At 37.5% G+C, this 24,365-nt stretch overlaps 1 protein-coding gene across 1 annotated transcript; it reads right to left on the bottom strand.

Annotated features, from left to right (window-relative positions):
• Nucleotides 1-317: 317 nt before the first annotated feature.
• Nucleotides 318-23,143, bottom strand: INKA2 (inka box actin regulator 2). The gene is made up of 2 exons (XM_063450825.1): nucleotides 22,855-23,143; nucleotides 318-2,845 (listed from the first exon to the last, which is right to left on the bottom strand). Exons 1-2 carry the CDS (start codon nucleotides 22,888-22,890, stop codon nucleotides 1,820-1,822), a joined length of 1,062 nt encoding a protein of 353 aa, XP_063306895.1. The 5' UTR covers nucleotides 22,891-23,143; the 3' UTR covers nucleotides 318-1,819.
• Between the last annotated feature and the right edge of the window lie 1,222 nt (nucleotides 23,144-24,365).

Below are 24,365 nucleotides of genomic sequence, written 5' to 3'. Positions count from 1 at the left end.
TATTCCTTTTTTATTTTGTTTTAGAGTTGGACTCATAAGAAAAAAGGATACTGAGGGACCTTGCTGCTTTTTTCTTTTTTAGCAGAATCTAGAATGTACTGCTGTTTCATTGTCACAATAAGGGACCTGAAATCAATTTTGAAATGACCTTTTAAATCTTGGTGTACCCAGTTCCCTGTTTGTGTATGGAATGTTTGGACTTACTTTTACTTAAAATATTGTTTGTTAAATGGCACTCTTCAAATTATCAGGGTGGAAATATTAATAGAAAATGGCCATACCAAGGGATCTCAGTGCTCCAGACAATTTTATTTCAGCCAAAGTCTACCATTACAATTTCCTCATATAACATGGAGAGACTCAAAAGTGCTTGTGTAGCTTGGCGCTATAGCTGGGTTGTGCCACAAGGACCCGCTGCTTGTACGCAGTATCTCCACTTTGCCTGGATGGCACAGCTGTCATGACGTCACTATACACTACTCAATTTAAGTTAAGGAAGTGTAGTCTTGTGGCCTCAACAGCCAGCAGGCATTTTGTATCCTGAGGTTCCTGAGAATGGTATACTTACTTCACTGTTGCCGTAGGTGAACAATGCTTTCTATGGCCTGATCTGTAAACGAGAAAATAACTGATTGCTTTAAGTGAGGAGAAACCTAAGTGTCATTCACCTTTTGTCAAAGTTAACATTTACTTACAACGTTGCAGGTTTTTTCAAAGTTTTAGGTTTGCATATATACAAAATGTACAAATACAATAATATACATTACGAGTGTCCCAGAGCAGAATTACATGAACAAAACTAAGTCAGTTCATGGATGTAATCACTCAAAACTGCTTCCACGGAGAGCACATTAAAAAACAAAACAAAAAAAACAGTCTTGGTTCTTCATGTCCAGCATGTAACTAGATTTGTTGACAACACAATAGCCTTTTATTAATTTTACCAGTTGTATTTTTCTTTTTTGTCCCGTGTGCTTTCTCTTCATTGCAGGTAATTCATTATGCCATTTGCTATTGTTAATTCTTTCAGTTTTTGTGCGTGTGGCATTCATTGTCTTGAGAGCTTCCAGTTACGTAAAGGAAGAATGTATGACAAAACAGGAACAAAAAGCAGGAAACCCCTTAGAGTAGTCAATCAATAATCAGTTCAATCTTTTCTGTAAGCTGGTTACTAGAAAAGTGAGTGTATTATTTTTCCTGCTAGTCTCATCTAATAAAAATAACTAATTGTTTAATTTTCATTTAAAACATTGAGACTTATTGTCTAGGAGAATCACACAGACAGAAGAGACATTATTTTTTTTTCTGTATTAACACTTTGTAGATCAGTCCTTGAAGGCAGGAGAGAGAAAACAATTTCCCGATGGGTCTCTTCTTGTGTTTTTAATATAACTTAAGTTAAATAATAATTAACTGTGAATTATTTAGAAATCAAACTCAGTTTCTAGTTAGGATTTATGTTTTACATCCGAAGTAGGCAAACCTGCTATAGTACATAATGCTTTCCTGAGCAACCTGCTGACTTTGTATGCGTTTAATATTATCAAAGGAAACTATATATTTCTAGTGCTGAGAGCCTGCTCAGCACATTATCTATAAATGGAACTTTCATTTTTGTTCTCTTCCGGAAACACGTTTTCCATGTTTGGTAGGAGTCCCCAATTTAATTACAATAGTTCCGTAACCGTAACGGGAAAATGTCCAGCCTATTTTATTATTCAGCTCTGCTGAATTAAATAAACCATCAGTGCATATAACATCTTATGTAATGTAACAAATCTTTGCCCAGATTCTGAAATTGTAGTTCCTTTCATTCTTTTTAAACCCAAACAACTGTATTCATGTCAAACCCCGAGTTTACACGATCAGGTTCCTTCTGACCATTTTTGGCAAGGTATCCAATTCCTTTAACATTATTTTTGCCACTTTTTTCATATCTGCCATGAGAACCTTTCGTGTCACTCTGAGATGGAAAATAAAATATGCCTTTTTGTTTGCTTGAAATTTTATGTCTCTTAGAAATTTGAATAGTTTGTTCTTCTGCCTGGAGCCAGCCAGGCTTTTCCTTTAAAAGTTTGTCTCTATCTGGCCGAACACTTCTCAGGAACTTCTTAAAAAAGTTGGTTGTTAAGGATATTTTTTTATAGATGTCTTGAGACTTGCTAGAACTCACCAATTTGACATTCCTATCACACTTTCTTTCGAGCTCTGGCAAATCTAACCAATTTCCAACAAGATCAGCAAAAATATTGTCTCCCAAAACAAGGGGCTGCCTGTTTCGGCTTTGTGACATGAGAGATGATGTCCAGTCTTTTGCCTCTTCAGAAAATGGTTCATCTATGCATTTTTTGTAATCATGTTGAATATTTGTACCATCTGTCAAATGCTGGCCCTTACGGTCTTCAGTAAGTCGTGGTTCATAGTCTTCGCAGGTTTTCCAAGTCTCTGCTGCAGGCAAGATGGAAGAGGAATATGTGTGCCTCGCGTCGGTCTCCTTTTGTTTAGATGACACCTGATGCCCTTGCGTTGTGCCATGTACAGATAAAGAGTGGAATGAGCTTGAAGCAGAAGACCCTCGGCTGGTTTCCAAAGAGCTGTTGTCTAGACTTCTCCCACCTGCTATTGATTTTTCAGCCTGTTGGCTGGACCAATGCCTGACCTCAGAAGTCTCCCATCCATTTTGGCAATGCTGACTCTGTTCCACGTTGTAGACGTTATTCTGTTCTCCTGAAATTTCCAGCTGCTGTAAGGCTGCTTGAACTTGGAGAAGCTTCAGTTCCTGCAGAGCACCCATCATACTGTTCATCTGCTCTTGCAAGTCTTCTCCAACTTCTTTCATTGACAACTGCAGAGAACACAAAAGCTCTGGTTACAAAAGGATACTGAAACACACAGTCAAAAATATTTCTTAATATAGCTAAATTTAGCTGTGAATATCATTTATAGAAGAAAGAAAAAACAGATTGTGATTTAAGTGAGTTATGCAGCAGCTTGGGATGATTGTCAGGCACCTGGACAACCATATATTGCCAGTATGCAAAAAATAAATAAAAAAAATATTAAACTAAACGTGTATGCTTCTATCGGCTTTGCTCAAATTAACAATATAGGAACTGTGAATAAAATATTTGCCTTATTCATAATAATGTACATTTTATTAGCTTTGTGAAACATTCTTCAACTTCGCCTTGGTGACCCATTCTTTAGTTGTTATATAGATTATAAACATTCTATTCAGTGAGGTTTCCATTGTGTTTAGGGAAAACAGTGCTGATACAATAAACAACTTAATGTGGACAGTCATCTGAGTCATATGATGTGCCTGCTCCCACCATTAAAGACCCACTGAAGTAGCATCATGGCACACCAGAGTCCAGGACCAGAAACTAAGGACTATTGACCTTGAAATATATATTCACAAAACCCTGTGTTTGGTTGAAGTAACCCTTTAATGTACAGGTATATCCCCCCCAAAAAATCCAATCTTCAACAAATATTATCTGTGATAACCATCATGTCTTCTTCTGTCAGATTCATACTTTTGGTCTTTCTAAATTAACTTCATGCAAAAAATGTATGTTATAAATCTTAGTAGCACGACCTTTAATATACAGTAATGATGTGAGGGTCTCTCCATTTCCTTAATTCATTAAATTATTTTCACCCTTGTTTTCATTTGTGATAAGATATTAGGTTTCTAACATCTGATGCTACAGCTAATGATCAATACACGCTGACAGCTGCTCGTGGTTTCACCAGGCTCGTCTCTCCATCTGAGGCTCTATAAGAAGAATTATAGCACTCACTCACATTTTTTCATTCACACGCAAAAGGGACAGGCAGGGCTAAAAGCATTAACACATTCCAGCCAGAAGAAATTGGATTTACGGCATTTAAATCCCGAATTGAAAAAAAATATATCGATAAACACTCAAATAGCGGACATTAATGTGATGTAAAACGATCATAAAGAGAGGGTTGGTAGTAAAATACATGCATCCAAATGCTTCCTGCTCATAAATTTGCTTGGTCCCCAGAAATATAATAAAGAAATGGGTAACCTGGGAATATCATTGTAATTACACCAAGCACACAATCTACGTGCACTGTATATTGAAGGACTGATACATTATAGCATTATGTATAGTCATATATGTTTAACTATTTCCCAACAGATTTCAGCCATGTAAACAGTTTGGTTAAACGCCCGCAATGCGGGGGCGGAGCCTGATCTGCAAACTAGCACGACGTGTCTTACATGGGCTCCTGCTGCCAAAGCTTTTTACCCTGTGATATTATGGCCTACCGAGTCGGAGACATCGACCTAAGGTCCTTAATCAAAATTTTGACTCTAGACTCAACTCTCTGAGGCACCGAGAACGGCGGCAGCAGGCTGCAGCCTACTGGAGACTGGAATCCCTTTGATTCAAGCAACGCTAGCTGCAAATCTCCTACCCGCTCCCCCTCTGGACCGGAGTGGGATATCCCGGTCCCCTCTGGACAGTAGTGAGCTATACTGGCTATCTACCACTCAAACTGAGCAGAGCCAATATCCCATTTGCTCAAACACACGTGGAACGAACACAACCTTTAGTGGTTCCATGCATATTCCCTGTGGTGGCTAAATCGGATCTTTGAGAAATTCTGGCTGAATATTCAAGCACGCAACACAGACACCACAGCCAATATGCCTGTACAGCGGAAGGGAAACCGGAGAACTAGGCAGCCGAGTATGGTGAAGCCACCTGAGAGCACAAGACCTAAGATGAAGCTTACACAACCCTGTGACCGCTCACCAAGGTCGACATCCATCCAAGGTTTGACCTCCAGGTATCATCCAGATTAAACAGCTACGACTGTCACTCTCCTCTTTCGCCCTCTCCCTGACAGGGATAGTCTTGGTGCCATGATGAACCCAAGTCTGTGGAATAAAGATGACGGCCCTCATGCAACGTTTGCCCAGGAGGTGCAACAACCTTGCCGCTTAGAGGAATCGGCTGAACATGCTCCTGGGACTGCCACTTGAGCATACTCTCTCCAAGATGCCATGCAAAAGATTACTCTTTCGTTATGATTTTTCCTTCTGTATGGTTTTCGCTCTCTCTAACACTGTATGATCTCCTATAGATGTAGTACAGCACCATACGGCTACTGCTGCCAGAGGTACAATATCGGAGACTCCAACCAGCAAGATGTTTAATACTTATAAACATAAATAATGTTCACTATATCTAGTGTTTACCCTTATATCTATGTACCCTACCTATTTGAAGCAAGTAACCATGCTCTTCTAGCCTGTTAACACCAACGAATGCTGTATAGTCTGACTAATTATTGGCTAAAGCACCACAGTCTAACATTTGACCTATACTGACAAGGTAGCACAGAGTGGAAATGTTAACCTCTTAAAGACACAGCTTCAGAAGCTTGTCTTACGCTTAAGGACACAAGTCATTTTTGCATTTTTTGCTGTTTGTGTTCAAACGCAATTTGCATCTCTGTCATTTATTGCTCAAACACATATTATGTATCGTTTTTTAGAGGGCAAACAGGACTTTAATTTGATGTCACATATAAATAGATACATTCTCATTAATTATAAAAAATTCCACAAAAAAAAACAAATTCCACAGTTTTGGCAATAATAGCGTGTGCACAATATGTCCAGCTTAGAAAAAGTAATTAGAAAAAAATTCATTAATGTGTCTTGATTTATAGAGTACATCATATGTAAAGGTTTTCAGCTCACTTTGAAAGTTACAGGTCACAAAATACAATTTAAATTTGCAATAATTTTAGAAGTTGGTATGTTGTCTTGTAGGTTTAGTAGCCATCACAGAAAAAAAAAAATTACCACACAAAATTATATATTTATATAAAGTAGACATCACAGGCTATTTACCTAAGGTTAGTTTGACACTTTTTACATAGCCATTTCATCGCCAATCTCTGCTAAATATTGGAGTACAATTGTGTTTTTTCTTTATTTTGGCATATACACATATAACAAGGTGTATTTCGTAAAGCTGGTGTGTGCTATTCCTGCACAGAACCCCATATTGTGTTCAGCTACATCTGCTGAGTATAACGCTACCCCCATTGTATGCCTTTGGCACTATTCTGTGAATCTACAATGCCATATAAGAGACAAGGCTATTTCAGTTTCTATAGTTAGAATTTTCGTAGATGGATTTGATGGGCCTATGTCTCATTTTAGGGTAATATAGCAGTGTGACTGTTCAAATAATCCCACAAAGGGCTTTCATTTGATAAAGCAGACACCCAAGGGTATATTACATGGTGTATATTATGCCTTAACTTGTCACCATCAATGTTTGTGGTGAGGGGGTAAAAACTTAAATTTTACATATTTGTTGCATTTTTGCTGAGTATTTCTTACACTTGATATGTACCACTGTCATTAAAATCCCCCAATAATGCTCAGTTACATCTTCTGAGTAAAACAATATGCCCAAAGTATGACCTAGACTCTATTTTGTGAAGTTACAGTGCTGTAAAAGAGACGTGACAAGTTCAGGTTTTTAAGTGTGAATTTTCATGGAGGGTTTTGATGCGTCCGTCCGTGTCCCACTTTGGAGCACTTTAGCAGGCTACATATTCCAACTACACCATAAAGGCATACCATTTCTTAAAGAAGACACTCTGGGGTAACTCAAAAGGCATATTTTGAACCTTAGCGTGGGACCATTTTGTTTTAGCAATTTTGTACCAAATGTAGTGGTAATAAGCATTTTTTCTGCATTTTTGACCCACACAGTGAGTATATTTAGCAAATCTTAGGTGTGCTACGGCTGTATAATATTTCATATGTTACTCAGCTATGTTGTCTGAGTACAGCAATACCCCTGTATGTACCTTTGACAGGTATATATGGACATTGAAGGGGCACATTTGAAACCCAGCCATTACTGTTTTTTTTTCTTCAAACTTTGAATTTTTACGCTGTGTCCATGTCCTATTATGGAGTATTTTAGCAGGCTATATATTCCAACTACACCATAAAGGCATACCATTTCTTAAAGAAGACATCCAAGAGTATTTCAAAAGGCATATTTTGAACCTTGGCATGGGATCATTTTTCCGCTAGCTTGTACCATGTGTAGTGGTAGTAAGCCTTTTTTTCTGCCGTTTTGGCACACAAAGTGAGTATATTTAGCAAATCTTATGTGTGCTACGGCTGTATAATATTTCATATGTTGCTCAGCTATGTTGTCTGAGTACAACAATACCCCCGTATGTACCTTTGTCAGGTATATGTGGATGGTGAACGGGCACATTTCAGACGCAGCCATTCAGTTTTTTTCTAACTTTTTTCTAAGTTTTACACTGTATCCATGTTCCATTTTGGAGTAGTTTAGCTGGTTTGTTATTCAAACTACTCCACAAACGCATACCATTTTTTAAAGAATACACCCTGGGGTATTTCAAAAGGCATGTTTTGAACCTTAGCGTGGGATCATTTTTCCGCTAGCTTGTTCCAGGTGTAGTGGCAATGAGCATTTTTTTTAAACGTATTTTTTAACATTTTAAAATGTATTTTTTAGTATAATATTGTGGTCTGTATTTTGATCACTGTAGGTAGTGATCAACTGGCAGGGAAGAGGTTCATTTTTATTAGGACTGGGTAAAGGGAGGTGGGATTTTTTTTTAAAGTTTTAAAAAATTTTTATTAAAACATTTTTTTAAACTTTGTAAAACTTTTTTTAATGTTAACCCCTAGCTAGCCTAACACCAAATTCCCCAATTTCCCACTAACTTCCACCCACCCCAGCTAGCTAAATATATAATTTTAATATATTTAAATTAATAAATAAAATAAAATTAACCCATGAGGGTTACAAAAAAGAAAAGTTGACTTTCAGGGGTTAAAAAAAAATTAAAAAATCAGATAACAGTAAAATGTAGTCCCTGCCAATTGATTGCTGTAGTCAGTGATCAGTTGGCAGGGAAGGGGTTAATTTTTTTAAATTTAAAATAGGGGGGGGGGGGATTTTAAACTAACTTTATTTATTTTTTAACAGGGAGAAGATCACCAGTGATCTGTCTCCCTGCACTTCACACTAGACGTGGAAGAGCAGGGAGGAGGATCAGAAGTCACTGCAGCACATGTGCTCACTCTGACAGCCTGTCAGAGTGATCAATGCTGCACGGTCAGCATGATCCGGTGCTCCCAGTCTGCCTCGAATACAGAGGCAGACCAGAGCAGCGTTAACCCTGTCATCGCCGCAATCTGGGGTTAACTTTACCGCATGACGGACCCGGTCCGTCATCCGGCAGTAAGGGGTTAAACTACCGGCATTATTTTTGTTTCTTTTATTCTTATACTCTACCTGCTATTTCGCCTGTCTATAAAAACTATGACAATTGTGCAGGTTTCTTTAAATGCCTTACAGCATCTAAACCTTTGAAGTTTGAATAGCTTGCCAACCGCTGTTGGGGCATGGCAAGCCTGTTTGTAATCTTATGCTCTGCAAAAAAAAAAAAAACTCCCGCAATGCTGATCAATTTTAGGGGTTACAATATTAAAATTGTCCTCTTGTTGTGGTAGTTTTTCTTCTTTTAAAAATATAGTATCCTCCTTTACTGTGTTGATCCCCTTTATGTATTTAAATTTTCTATCATATCCCCCCCTGTCTCGTCTTTCCTCCAAGCTATACATGTTAAGATCCTTTAACCTTTCTTGGTAAATTTTACCCTGTAATCCATGAACCAGTTTAGTAGCCATTTTCTGAACTCTATATCTATGAGTGTATATCTATGAATGCAGGAGTGTTAGAGTGTAGAATATAGAACAATGGAAGAAATGTAGAGAACATATTTGGAAGATAATAGTATTCCCCATGACACATGCTAATATATACACCACACAAAACACAGCAATGCGGAACAGTAGCTAAGAACCTTAGAAGTTAACCTTGCAGTTAACAGTAAATACATAGAGCATTAAGTACTGTTTGCTGAGAGACAAGTTATATGTGACTCACTCATTCTAGTGGCTTTTAGTCCAAGATCCCAAGTCACATTTTTCTATATCTCCTTCCATCTTCTCCCAGTGTCTGGATTCTTACCTCTCAGGATGACAGTAAAGCTGGCTGTCTTTATCCAGTCTTTATCCTGTCCATTCAGATTAACTACAAAGCCCTTAACCGCTTCCTTTCCAACTGACTTCTACACATTTTGCTGCATAAACCTGTGTAACATTTCATTTAAATGATACTTGTGTTTTTGTAGCCTACAAAAGCCACAATTAAACATGTATGCAGTGCCGGGCTGAGAATATTATAGTGCAACAGCGGATGAAGAGGTTTTAACACCTGTAATGTGCAGAATGCTGACCCATTTCAGTAATATCTGATAACAGGGGAGTATAGGATATAGCGCAAAAATGTTCTTTATGAGGTCTGAATGTCACTACAAAAACAAGAAAATATATAAAGAAATTCTAGCACAATTAGCTAATAAATAGTGATCAGCATCTATACACTCGATGAAGCTAGAAACCAGGCGAAACTAGTTATCCAGCGCGGTGTGAGACGTCATCATGTTTTCCTCGCCTCCCGGAAGGACCCGCAGTTTGTGAGGACAGTTCCGAACGCAATACAGAGAAATGATAAGTCGGCGGCATTTAGCAGACGGACTGATCCACGGAACTATGCAGTCGGGTTGTATGGAGGTTTAGCTGCTTGGCACAGCTTTTTAAATATGTTACAATAAAGACTGTTTTCTACACCGGTGGCTTCACAGCTCTATTCACTTGGATGTTTTATCAAGGCGATTACACTTAGAGCAGGCTTCATCTGCTCTCTGCATGTGAGTGGCTTCAGTCATACCATTTTACTCTCTTATAATTCCTTATTTAGGTTGTGCAGTGATATAGAATTCTCTCTTGTATTTTAACTATAATACACTATATATTTTTTCTTTTTTATTTATATTGAAATTTGCATACCATTATGGAATGTTTTGAGTGTTTTACTCTATGCATGACATAGTGGTTCTTGCACAAAAAAATGCACTTTATACAAATTGCACTTAGTAAAAAGATTTTAGCACAGAGTGAAGTGCACTTTCAGCGTAACTTAAGCACATAGATTGTTGCACTTTAAATATTACACTTACCGATTACGTGGGTTTTGTATATAAAATAATGTTTTTTGTCTTAAAGGCACAGCGCACCTTAAAATATTTTTATTCTTTCCTGTTAAAACTGAAATCTAAACCATGAAAATTATTTAACACTGCTACACAGTTCCACATACACACACAGTTGTCCGTTTGATGGTTGTTAGACATTGTAATAAGAAACACCACTACATTACAGCTCCGGCCCGGGGCCCGCTGCCTGGCCCCTGTGTGGAAGGTTCAAGCACAGAGGCAGCCCTCAAAATAACCTCAAATTGAAGTCTATTCTGGCTAATAGGAAAGGACACCATTAAATCTCAGGTAATCCATAAAATTGTATCAGTCCCTAGGAACTAGCTTGAAATCACGTTTGTGTAAAGGATATTATTAAAACGTAAAAAATTTATATCAGTTCAGATATGCAATATGTAAGAAAATAAGAATTTTATCTATTATCTTCATGTTATTGATTATTGTGTAACGAGCAGGAAGGCATACACAGCTCCCATATTTTAAATTAAGAAACTAACCTGTCAGACCAGCTGCACAGAATGGGTTAACAAGCTGTGATAGATAGTGATGTCATGGGATGCGATGGCAAAAAGCCAAGTCTAATACCTGCTCATGGAAAAACCAGCGTGAATTTCCTACTTCATTAGCCAGCCGTCACCTTCCCGTCAAAGGGCTAAGTAGGGAACTGCAAGGGGATTGGTTGACAGAGAGACTTACTGCCATATGTCAACTGATTGTGACCCAGGAACCAAATCATTAACTGTTTCTCTTATAAGCTCTGGAGAGAAGCTGTCAATCTCAGAAAAAGAATACAGCACAGTGTGTATTTGTACCCTATGTCCTATCTCTCAACTACTGCCCGCAGACATTTCATAGACAGATAAAGGGAAGAAAATTAAAATAAATAAATCAAATAATTTATCTTATTGTTTATAAAGCACCAGCAAATTCCGTAGCGCTGTACAATGGGATGTCACATTGTACCTCTGCTAGTTCTGATTAAAAGCACACTTATACATATTTCACATCAGGTGCAAAGAAAAAAAAAAACATGAAAAAAAAACATATAAAAATGGATTAATACATTCTGTTGACAATTGTGGTATATGTGGTAAATATACATTTAAAGACTAAATAGTTTTGCTTAAGTCTGATTGGATAACTTGATCATATATTTAAATCTCATTCAAAGTTCAGTACACTACAGCTTATAGAATTATGTAATGTACAGATGCTCACATAGAAGGGTTATTGTTTTAAAAACTAGAAACATTTATAAATGGAATTTTGATAATTTTTTTCTTACCTCATGTGTGTCATGCTAGTTGGCCTGCGGTGCTAACCCTATCAACTTACCAAGCACCAAGAGTAAACACCCTGCCTCATAGACTTCAAAGTATGGGATCACCATTACAGAAGCAAACTTATTTTGTTTTCGCAAAGGCCACAAAATGCATGATTTAAAAATAAAGGGACAATAAGAACTGACAAAGAAATGTCTCAACTAGAGGCTTCTTCCGTAATGTGATCTGAAGTTCTTAGCCTGTATGCCAGTTTCATTAAACCTGATTAACACAGTCTGCTACAGGTGTAAAATACAAGACAAACATTTGAGCTCACCTGATGATCTGTTTATTAAACGCGACTGATCCCCTTTTATCCCCATCATGGATACGATGATGGGGATAAAAGGTCACCTTTTATTCCCATCACGATCAAGATCATTTCCCTTTAAAACAGTTATGAGAACCAAAACAACAAGCTGATATGTATTACCTGATCTAAAGCAAAAAAATTATTGTGAATTACACCTCTCACATGTCAGATCTAACAATATAATAGCTTTATCTATCACGAGCTTACAAAAAGAAAGGAGAGCATGAAAGGTAAATGGTACTTTAATTTTGTCAGAAGTATCTAAATAGTACATCCTATTGAAACATAGTGGTAGCAAACGTGTTTCTGACACGGAGACATATGTCACTTTAGCCTGTAAGTCAGATGTGGTAATTCGTTACCAAACCTGCATTAATTCTGTGCGGAACATCAGGAATTCTGTACCAGTTGGACAGTAGTTTAAAACTAATTTCGTCAAAATGTGTGAGATCCCTGTGGAAAAGACGTTTTCCGGTATTAGAGGAATAAAAGGATTTAATTTGATGGTAATGAAACCTATCCAGGCCGGTCCGCTAGGGGCTTAAGTTGATCTGTGCCACACCATTGTCGCATACATATCCAGTTGGATCGGTGGTAATTGTGCAGTTCCGAAGAGAGTAGGCCATCCGCTAGGTCAGGGTTATGAGTAATGGGCGTTAAAGGGCAGGGCAAGGTGGACAATTGATGAGAGTAGCAGAGATGGAGTCAATAAAAGGGTTACCGGTGCGCAACGAGCTACAATGCCAGAGTAGCGATGGGACCCAGCCCTCTGCCTGAGTCCATGTGTATCCAGAGTTTTGCTGTTGGATGGGGAAGTCAGAGAGCCTAACCAGGTGAGCTGCCTGGTAATACATCAGGCATATCTGCTTCGTATCTCCTTTAGGGTATATGTTATCAGATGATATAAACTTACCTCTCGTAATAGAACTTTTAGAATAGCATTTTTGTGTAGAATAGCCATCTAACCCTGCACTTTGTATAAAAGTGTTACACATTCCAGATTTTATGCTCGTGGACACTGCTATGCATTCCTTTTATAAGGGTTTTTTGCTCATCTGTAGCTCCTCCATGTTTTTAATTCACCCATTTTACAGAGCTGCAAAAACGTCAGGCACTTCATAAATAAAGGTAAAAATAATAATTACCACATGTTTGAGTATGAATTCCTGGCCCGAAATAAAAGATCACAAAACATCTAGCAAGGAAGTTTAACCATGGAGTAAAATTGAAGAAATCAATGGCGATTTTGTCAGCAGGATGTGAGCATGTTTAACAAAATGCTTTGCAGTCAATCACGGTTATTCACTAAAGTGAGAATTGAGGGAATTCACTAAAATTAATTACAAATTTAAGGCCAATGTAGCCAAACTGAAAACAAAAATGTCTTTGAGACTTTTTCTAATTAGCTACTTTGGTGTTAAATTTGATATTCCCACTTTTATTTCTCAATGTAGTGAATAACCCTGGAATGTTCTATTGTATATATGATAATATCTATAAAGATCTGTTTCCTCTAATCTGTGTTTTGGTAATTTTCACTGTGCTAACTGCACCTAGTTTTCAGACACTATTAGAAACAACTTTTCTACGTCGAAAAAAGTTCAATACTTGTTTCTATTCTCTGTCAAAAAAAAAATTAAGGGGTAAATGGGAGACACTGATAGATTAATAAAGAGATACTTTGTCTGGAGGATGTGACTGAAATGTGGTCCAGATGTCCTCTTATCAGAGCAGCTTTTTTTCTATGTGAACATATATCAATTAACCAGATGTTTTCGCAGGAAACCAAAACAGTCTGAGAATGGAAGAAAACGGTAAAGAACAGCTGTTGTTGACACACAGACACCAACCAGTGTATGAAATCATGGGATAAAATCACTCTCGCTCTCTCTTCACTCCCCTTCACCAAATATTAACACCTTCACAGAAAGTAAAAGTGGTGACCTATTAAAATTAGGAATGTTTTGATCAGAATGCAGGAGACGTCTTTTGCGTGACCATCTCTAATTCCCAACATGTTCTTTTTATTTGTACGGTTTTGCAGAACATCAGTCTTCAGCTAGTAAAATTCCAGGAATTTGAAAAGAGTTAGTGTAGTCAATAGGAAGATTTAAAAAAAAAAAAAACATGTGCACTACTTCAAAGCAATGACGGCAGATAATATTGCAAACAGATTCAATACACTGTTCTACAGCGCCCATAAATGTGCCTTCACACTTTCCTTTTATTTCATGGACTTAGTTCAAATAAAGATATTTTATATTTGTCGCTTCCCACAGTAACTTGGTGGGGAAGGTCTCAAACACTAACTAAGCTACGCCAGTTAAACTTTCTAAAACAAAATGTTTCCTTCTCTAACTATTTAAAATATGAAATACATGAATTTTAACTACTCAGCATATGATTACAGATCAGATATGTATGGCAGGTCTAAGACCAAAAGAGGGAGGGGGATGGTGGGTGTGCCAGTGACAAAAATGGCATCACTGATCTGGCCACTTGTAATAAGTGCATTTCATTCAAACAGGCTGCTCAGCAGGGTCGTTAATCAAGACCATCCACATGCACATGCTGAGTGCAGGTGAAGCATGTGCATATTGGTTGAAATGTCCTGTATTTTGTTTAAACATGTCTATGCTCTACACCAGGGGTATCCAAAATGTATATTCCCCAGATGTTGTAGAACTCCAACTCCCATGATGCTTTGCAGGCATTTTTAGAATGCCTTTACAATTACAAAGCATCACGGGAGCTCTAGTTTTAAAACGTCTGGGGAATTTACTTTTTGGGCACTCCTGCCCTACACTTTATCCCAGTCCTCCTAACACAATAGACAGCTCTATTGATTGATGGCACGGATTTAGTCACACGCTAAAAAAATGGTATTATGAATGGCATACGTGCCTCTCCATAAAATGTTAGACAAAAGTGTTATAATACATCATTTACAGCTTGTATGAAATGTTATATTTAGAAGTGCGGAGGCTCTTAACATTGCATCATATGAGAACATTCCCAACATCTGTGACAGGAAAATTCTTCATAGAGAATGGTTCCTCGATATTTTGGGCCTTATTTGCTAAACACCAAATTGTAATGAATTGAAAACAATTGCAAAATGTAAATGCGATACTAAAATTTTCAATTCGGTTTGGAATTTGCCATAATACAGTGTTTAGTGAATAAACCTCACGGACCAGGCCTAAACTGTACATGACATTTTGTGATAACATATTTCAGATAACCTAATTTGCAAGACAGAATGCAAGCAGATGTTTGCAGAGGCTTCAAGAATGGCCCATGGTTAGAAAGAGATGTCATATTTGTGCATGTAAAAATGTGCAGTACTAAGGAACGTACGCTGGTTAATTCCCAAGCCTCTGAAAATGGATTTCTCTCATCTTCCCGGCAAACTTAGGTCAGATTTCCATTTACGTAATCCAGAGAAAAGGGGTCAGGTTCCTTTTTTTTCTGTATTGTACTGCAAAGCTGTTCTTGCAGAGCTGCTTTTTTTAAGGCAAAGCTAAGCATATCCTCAGGATGTGAAGCTGTACAGTGTTGAGACTACTGCCATTGTTTCAGTCTCTCATTTAAATCATTGTGGCACGTTGTCCTGAATTTCATGTGGCAGTCTCTGTCTTCCAGTCCTGCCTAGAGGAAAAACTTTTCACATGTGCCATTTAGGGACACTTTTTAATGTCAGTTAAGGAAGCAATAATTATGCATTAAAACCTCATGATGGAAAATAATTCAATACAATTAGATTATTGCAAATTTATATTCACCTCTACCTACAGAGTATCCACGTTTAAGAAAAAAATCCCTCTGTCCAGCGTTCCTGCCCTAATGTTCCTCTTTTCTAGGCACTGTAAACATTTGGAGTGCACAGACCTTTACATGTACTTACCAACTGCAGCCAGACTGCTACTGCACTGTTGGATTGCCCGAAATAGGAAAAATATAAGAAAGGCGTAATTCAAGTTGCACTTGAAAAAAGTTTAATACAATAAGTGAAATTGGAACAAATGCTAGTTCAATAAACAATACCAGGCTGGCCATGTTTCACACCAAGCACTGGCTCAATAACCTCAAGGGTACATTACATTAGACCATTCACCCAGAGAAAAAAAAGTTTTCTGTGGTAAAAATTTTGCTTTAACGAAATTAGGTGCCTCTAGAGATAAAATAACAACCTAACCCAAGCCAATGCAAAAATGCTCATATGTACCTAAACAGGGGGACATTTGGGCCCTGCGTTTGTGTGTACACAGTGAGCTCTCTCCTTGCACACTTCTATGACTGTAATTGAGTAATACCTAACTTTAAATGCAACAATAGCTCTTCTAAAGCAGGGAATGCCCCAGCTGTTTAGGACATACAAGAAGTTTTATCTAGGGATCTATATTTTATCCCCCTGCTTTAAAGCATTATATAAAATACATTTCTTTAAACTGTGGGTTGTTTCTTTTTAACTTTACATTTACAGCCCCCCTAATAGGAGCATGGGGGGAAGAGGGGAAACTAACATGGGCTACAGGCCCAAGTGAGCTGTTCCTTGTCTTGCTACATATTAAAAAATTAAAACAAATTGACCACCCTGACCAAGTGGGATGTATCCTGGGGATGGAGGCTCCAAATAACATTTGCAGGATAGTAAATCCGTCTACTTGGTGAGAGCCGCGAGAATGCAGGCCTTCTTACTGTCACTTGATGACGAGTAGGCTTTTGGTGGAAATTATCTGTTTCTTTTTTATGCAAATCTCTATAGACATGGAGAGTTAATTAAGCCCCTCATACTGTATGCAAATCCAGAGTAGCTTCGACACTGCTGTGCAACTGCAGGGCATGCCAGAGCCTGTTCATCACCTCTACATGTTCAACAAAGGATAGAGAGCTTTAAAAGCTGTTTGTACTAAATTTTTTGGTTTCTGTAATATTTCTGCTGGATTTGGTTGCTTTACTCATGTAGAGTTCTACAATCATCAAGGAGCAAGAGGTTTTTTGATACTAGCAGGGCTCAACATTTTCACTTGCCACCGGCAACTTAAGTATCATGCCATTAAAAAAAACTAGAATTCACTAGAATTTTTTTTTTTTTTACATGTCTTATGTAGACCCTTCATGCCCTACCCAGGTGGCTTTTGCATGATTTTGTATAACATGCCAAAAGCCTTTTGCAATACACAATATTCAGAGTAAGTGGTAAGAAAAAAATATATATACCTAGATCGTTTCATACTGTTTTTAGTGTGTGGAAAATCCTGACTGACTGACATGCGCACACCCACCCAAGAACCAATTTGTGTGAGTGGCGACATGCACTGGGGAAATGTAGGAAGATGCATTGAGAGTTGTATGGTGGCACCATGGGAATTGTGGGATATTATACTGGGGGGTGTGGGAAAGGGCACTGTGGGGGAACTCTTGCTAAAGGCACATTTACTGGATAGTTACTCCATAGCCACTAAACCATCTCAAAGGTCACTATAAAAACAAAATTGTATCACAAAAACTGCTGGAATATTAAAAACCTACTGGAATAAAAAAAATAATCCAGACTTTCTTGAGGTCAAAATAGCTAACTGAAAGCATGAGTGTCTATTGTGACCTTAAATTTTAAATGTACTTTGAATTCTCAGTTTAGTGAATAGCTCTGCTCTTTTATTTTAAACAAAAAAGTAGAAAAGAGTGACAAATTGGCTAGATTGGAGATTTTTTTCTTTTTTTTTTACTTGAATCTTACGTTTTGCAGTGTCGTTCTCAATAGTCCACAAGGCACTGTTTGTAGTGATTTTAGTGAATAAACCCCTTAACCTTTGTAAACTGAGAGTTAACTCACTGAATGTGAGATATATCATATGACCTCTATCAACGCAAATCTGGTAGTTACAGTAGCAGAGTCAGGAGGTTTTCTAAAAACATGTGACTCTCAGAAGGATCATAAATACATCACAGGCAGACTAGTATGAATTCAGCTGTAGGCATGGGTTCAATAGGTTATGGGTCCACTGGATAGTGTGAGATTGAAACTCCCAGCATGCTCAGCCAGCTAACAGCTATTGCCCAGCATCTTTAGCATACAGAGTTTTCTCCAAGCCTCTGCTAAATTACAATTATTAGTTATCACACCCACTATCCATCAATCCTGACTCTGCTCCTTGTTGATGTCACAAGGCAGGAAGCATGTCCACCAGTGTTTGGTTTCTGATTATGTCATTAAATATAAAAAGGCTTGCAAATGGACTCTATATTTATATATAAGTATGGATATCACTGCGAAATGTTGCTAGTTATGAGCCTCTTTTTTCTATTATTGCATTTTAAAGCCATATTTATCTGTTGTTGGTTTTTTTTTATAGCTCTTATGGTTTAAATTGTTTAATGAGCAAACTGCAATTTATAATAGTTCATCTTTTACACACTAACACACACATATTCCTGGACACAGAATGTAGCACCACGCCACGCTGCGAAAATCTACTGTAACATCAATAGTTGGCATTTCGAAGTGGACTATGCCTCCCGCCAGGCTGGCTTGACATCATGAGAGTTGCAGCAAGCAGCACCTAGAATTCCAGATTTACCTATCTCTCAAAGCATCATGGGTGCAACACACCAGTTGCCACATGCTGATGACAGCCCTGCATTTAATCACAGATGTTCCTTTAAGTTTTACTATTACCTATGTTCTTGGCCTTAGAACATTCCATTTAAGATCCTTTTGAACTGTTCATGCAAGACAGATGGGTTCATAACAAGCAGTCATAAACTTCCTACAACAGATCATTGAAAGTAGGGAGGAGGGGGAACAAACATTTAATGATCAGATGCCTTTATTTCTTTCTATAGTGGGAGAGTCATCAATGCATTGAACTTACTACATATTCTCAGTGGTGTTATTGTGTGCAGGAATTCCAGCTATAACAGCTGTTGTGTTTTATCTCAATAGGCATAGAATGTTCTGTCAATGTGTGTTGATTTACTCTAGACTGTGGCTCTCTTGTCCAACCCAGAGCAGAACAGGTGGACGTTTACAGCAAAGAACCTAATCATAGACATCTTAACTCCGTTCCCACAGCCAGCCATGGTTAGTCTATTTTACAGGTTTGACATTTTACATTTAGATTTGCGGTTGTGGCTTGAAGCATATAGGTAATGAAAAGGGTGATGAGTTGCCGTACGTGTTGCCAGATCTACTATGGTTTCCTGGATACACATCACTTCTTCAAGCTGCTGGGCAGGAAATAAAAAACAAATCCATGTGCAAATAATTATTCACATGTTACCGAAAGGAAACCTGATGAGTTAATTTGTTTCCTTCCTGTAGCATATGGATTGAATACACTTTAGGGCAACACATTTCACGTACTGTCCATCACAATAAACAGGTGATACATGTCCAGGGAAACATGGTAGCCTATGTGCTATTAAGGTCAATATAACAATGCTCTTTAAATAAAGCCCTTTCAATTTTAGCTAAGAATAATATTCTATTTATATCTTTACTAGTAATTTATAAAGTGTTTATAAAGTCCCACCATGTTGCTTTTCCATAAGATGAACATTTTTGCAGACTATAATAGAACATAAAGCATATTAACATAGTAAAGTGTTCAAGTCATGAGGTAAGTTTAAACTTTTTTGACAGGGAACCAATGGCCGACCAGTCACACGTCAGTAGCTTGGCAACCCATATTCGTTTGTTGCAAAATGAGCTTGGTGATCTATTCTAAAATTATAAATATTTTTTTTATAAAGTGCCAACACAACAAATGTACAATAGTTGGACTAACAGACATGTATTTCAATAAGGCGAACTGGACGCAGAGGAACAGAAGGTGTTGAGGGCCAGGCTCAAACGAGCTTACATTCTCTCTCTCTAAATATATATATTGTAAAAAAAAAAACATAAAACACCTTCACTAGATTCTTCCCAATGTTAAAGACTTCTTCTTACTACTTTGAAAGATGGTGATGCCACAGTAACCATGTAGTCTGGTGAATTTGAAGTTCTAATTCTAACTAGTAGGGACCACCTAAACTAGCATTGGAAAATTTATGAACTTCAGGTGCAGAACCGCTGTTATAGAGAAAGCCCAGATGAACATACTTCAAAACTGATCATTGAGTTTGAGACTAGAAGGGATTTTTTCACTAAACAGTGAGTTGTAGTACATTGACAAATTATTAAATAATTACCAAAGTAGCTGGCTTGGAAACCTCTTCCCATTCATCTATAGTCACAGCCACGTTTGCCAGCATTTTGCACTTCAGTTTTTAATTTACAGTACCTCAATTCTGTCCCATATAGACCAATACCTCCCCCTACCCTTACCATGTATCCTACATGACAAATGCTAGTGCTGGACAATGGCTCTGGCGCATTTTGTGGCCTCTGCATTTTGTAGTGAAGAACCTGTGATATCAGAAAAACTAGTCTGTTCTCTTTCCTCTCTCTTTGCTCTACGTCCTGGGAAACCGAAACTGAATTTGGCATCTACTTGGTTCTTTGTACTACAAGTTTCAAAATGTGGTTCAATTAAATAATTCAGTGCTTGAGCTCTTAGTGATTTAAATTATTGAAACTGAATGCTCAAAGTGCACTAACAGCTGAAACTCTTCCATTTTCATGTTCTAGGTTTCTCTAAAATACTTATGAAATTAAAATCTCTCCCTTCGTGAGAGAAAAGAAATGTGACTAAATGAGATTATACTATTTTAAATTACAGAATACTACAGCATTACTGAAAACTACATATATTGAACTTTGTCAACTAAATGTAGCCACAAGTCATTATATGTCCCCAATCATGACTGGACTTATCACTCCACACATCTGTAAAGAGTGAGACAAGTGTGTACAACCGGCTTGCATCTTGCAGTGTAGCAATTCAACATTCCTGCATGTACTCCAATCTCTGGTTTCTGTACTGATGGTTGCATTGCATGTATGCACACATATGGCTTCATAAATCACTCAGGGTTATTTACCAAAGTGAGAATTCAGACTGAATTCAAAGGGGATTTTAGATTTAAAGGGATGCATGCTATAGTTCTAGGAATACAAATTTTCATTTCTAGCTGCTCCCTCGTTCCTCCCCCCTCCCTTACTGTACTTACTCAATTCCAATGAACTCACTTGGTGCGGGGATCGAACTCTGCCTCCTCTGATATCACCAGGGGGTTGGGTTAATGCACAAGCACAGCATGGGCCGCAAACGCATAAGGCCCTCCCCATAGGAAAGCATTGCTGTAATACTTTCCTATGGTGAATTTACAGGATGTCCTCATGCATGGCGTGAAAACGTACAGCATCAACTAGGCGACCAAAAGTCGCCTAACAAGCAGGAAGTACCTCTAGTGGCTGTCTTTTGACCTTCAATTTGAAATTCACTTTGAATTCTAACTTTAGTGAATCACCCTGATTAAAGATATTCACATTGCCCCTGATGTCGGGAGGAAGATGGAACACACCCAGGGTTATTTCTTAAACAGTGAATGGTTGGGAATTCAAATGACATTTTTTAGTAGATTATATCCAAATGGAAACATGAAAACTAACTCCACTATGGTCACAACTTGTCTACTTTAACTCAAGTTTTATTATTGAGATTTCATTGTTAAAACGTGGATGTCAGTTAATAACCCTGTTAGTGAATTTCCATTTTAGGTCATGATAATTGAACTGAAAACATTGCTGACTTTGAAATTCACTTTGAATTCCCGACGATTCACACTGAATAACCTTAAAAATGCAGCATATTCTTTCATGAAAATATTGCATATAATTTAGAACTATTAGAAATGAAAACAAATATTTTTTTCACTTCCTCACATAAATCAAAATCAGGTCAACACGTTACTGTTTCCTTAAATAAAAAAAAAAAGCAAACCATATCAGAAGGCACCAAATATACTGGGACGTAGTTTAAAGGAACAATGCAGACATATAAATCACTTTAGCTTGCTTGCTGAAGTGTTTCATGCATGAAGACTGTAATTTTTTTTTTTTGCATTTTACCAACATTTCAGATTATAATGAAAATATAAACTTTTATAAATTAACCTTATTAAACTTCCCTGTCTGTCAATCAGAAAACAGGTCTTTACTTCCTGGTTTGGTTTGCTCAGTGGAGCTAAACTAAAGAGGCAGCAATTGCCCAGAGCAACTAACCTTGCAAAGAATTCTCAGTGAGCTGCATTATAAATAAGTGATTGGACAGAAACATAAAGTCTGGGATGGGGTAGAACAGGAGAGCAAAAGATCTGCAGCTTTTGCAAGTTGTTTTTAGGTATACCCCAATGATACTGTGTGATGCTTCCATTGTGCCCATATATTACAAACTCAGAGAGAATCCTTGAGATTCTGACACAAAAACTGACAGACCCCAGCATGCACACAAGAAATGTGATATGTTTCTGAAACAAAAATACTGAATAACTATTTGAATGCTAAAGCCAACAAGTGGCTAGTGATGTTTCCTATTCAGGCATTAGATATGGTTAATGCCAATCCCCTGGTGTGCAAGAAACAAAAAGTTTTAAATGTCAGTATTTAGTAATTCCCCCCCCCCCCCCCCCTGTACTTAAACATTCAGACCATGTGTGTATCAATAAAAATGTTTTATAATTTTATTTGCCTATGTACTATCCTTCATGTGCTGTGACATGTCTAATTATGTGTAAAAGAAAAAATATTTAAGTTTTAACAATCAATCACCAAACACTAAACATGGATTTTACCCATCAAATATGTTAAAAACAAAACAAAAAAAATGCATTTGTCCTAATCAGCATCAAAGAGTAAATTCATTGTACTCAATATATGGGCAGTCTGATTGCCCATATATTGATATCAGTTCAGTGTCCCCCACATGTTTCTGGAATTCATTCCCTATGGTGTTCAGTTAGCTTTTGGGCAGGCTGAGCATCATGGGAAATGGAGTTCAAAAAATATATTTTGGAATGCCAAGGATTCCCACCACCCATCAATGTTCTATGGAGAAAAAAATCAGTTATCTCCATTTAGTAGTGCTTTCTTACCAGTTCTTGCTTTAACCTTCGGATATACTGATCCATGCTCCTTGTGTGTTTTTCTAGCAGTGCAAGTCCATTTATCGGCGTCTCTAGAACTTCAGGACCTTTTATGTATCCCTGATGGGTGCAGAAAGGACAAGGAGTAGTTCAGTTGTTCTGAGTATATCAGATCCCAAGTATTTTTTTCATTTTTTTTTAAGTTTTAAAGCTATAGCAGACAGGGTATGCAATGTACCAATGATGGCTCTGTAGTGGGGAACCCAGGTTAAGTATTTTCAGTGAGCCATAGCTCATGCAGTCACAGAGCTTTGTGAACAGACTTCCCAGCGCTGGGAGCAATGTACAGGGCTGGCAGCTCCTCCCAGCAGCCAATGGCAGCAAGCAGACAGATACACAGCCCTGCTGAGAATGAACATGAGGGGGTGGGGGTGATGATAATTTGACTTTTGCATAGCAAAGCTATAGCACACTTTTGTGTATTCCTTCCCATCTTACAATTATATCACCTCTTCCTCCTGCTGCCTGACATATGGTTAGATAGGGGCAGACAATATTACAATTAACACTTTCATTCCTGGAATATAAAATTGCAAGATTTAGGCATTTGCTCTTTTCATTATATATAATTGCGTGTCTGTCTGTCATTTATTATTATTATTATTATTATTTTTATTATTATTGGTATTTATACACAGCACTTTACAATCTTATGAAAGAGGGAAATTTAACAGTAAATGAGACAATTGTGAGAAAATGTTACAGGAGCAATAGATAGATGATGACACTGGTCAAACAGGTTTACAGTCTAGCCAATTTGAGCTCAAATGAATATGTAAATGATGGATGGATGATATTAATGCCCACACATAATATTACAATTCAGAGCAGGGTTATACATTTTCTGAATTTAGATTACTATTGTTATTAGTAATAATAATGTCCCCTATATATAAAATTAAAATAATGTCGTTATTTTTAAGATAATACAAATGCTAGTTTGGATTATTTGACCTCAACAAAATGTAATAAATAAAATACATAAAAAGAAGGAGAGCCAGTCATAGAAATATAAAAAAGTGTAACCTTAATAAAGTGCAATAGTGCAGCTTAAAAGACAGAACCGCCTCTAATAGCAACAAACAAACGTGAACTATACCAAAATGTTGACTTTGGTGCAAATATGTGCAAATAGAGCCAGTCATAGACATGGGCAGTCACATAGTATGTTATTTGCTTTCAAATTTGACAAACACATCAGTTTTTGCTTAGTTTCAACTGATAATATCAAGCACAACATAGAAACATAGAATGTGACGGCTGATAAGATCCATTCGGCCCATCTAGTCTGCCCAATTTTCTAAATACTTTCATTAGTCCCTGGTCATATCTTATAGTTAGGATAGCCTTATGCCTATCCCGCGTATGTCTAAACTCCTTCACTGTGTTAACATCTACCACTTCATCTGGAAGGCTATTCCATGCATCCACTACCCTCTCAGTAAAGTAATACTTCCTGA

This window comes from Pelobates fuscus, chromosome 1 (genome assembly GCF_036172605.1).
Source record: "Pelobates fuscus isolate aPelFus1 chromosome 1, aPelFus1.pri, whole genome shotgun sequence".
Lineage (NCBI taxonomy): Eukaryota > Metazoa > Chordata > Amphibia > Anura > Pelobatidae > Pelobates > Pelobates fuscus.
The sequence above is the reverse complement of the archived record's forward strand: the minus strand, read 5'-3'. Positions and strand labels throughout refer to the sequence as shown.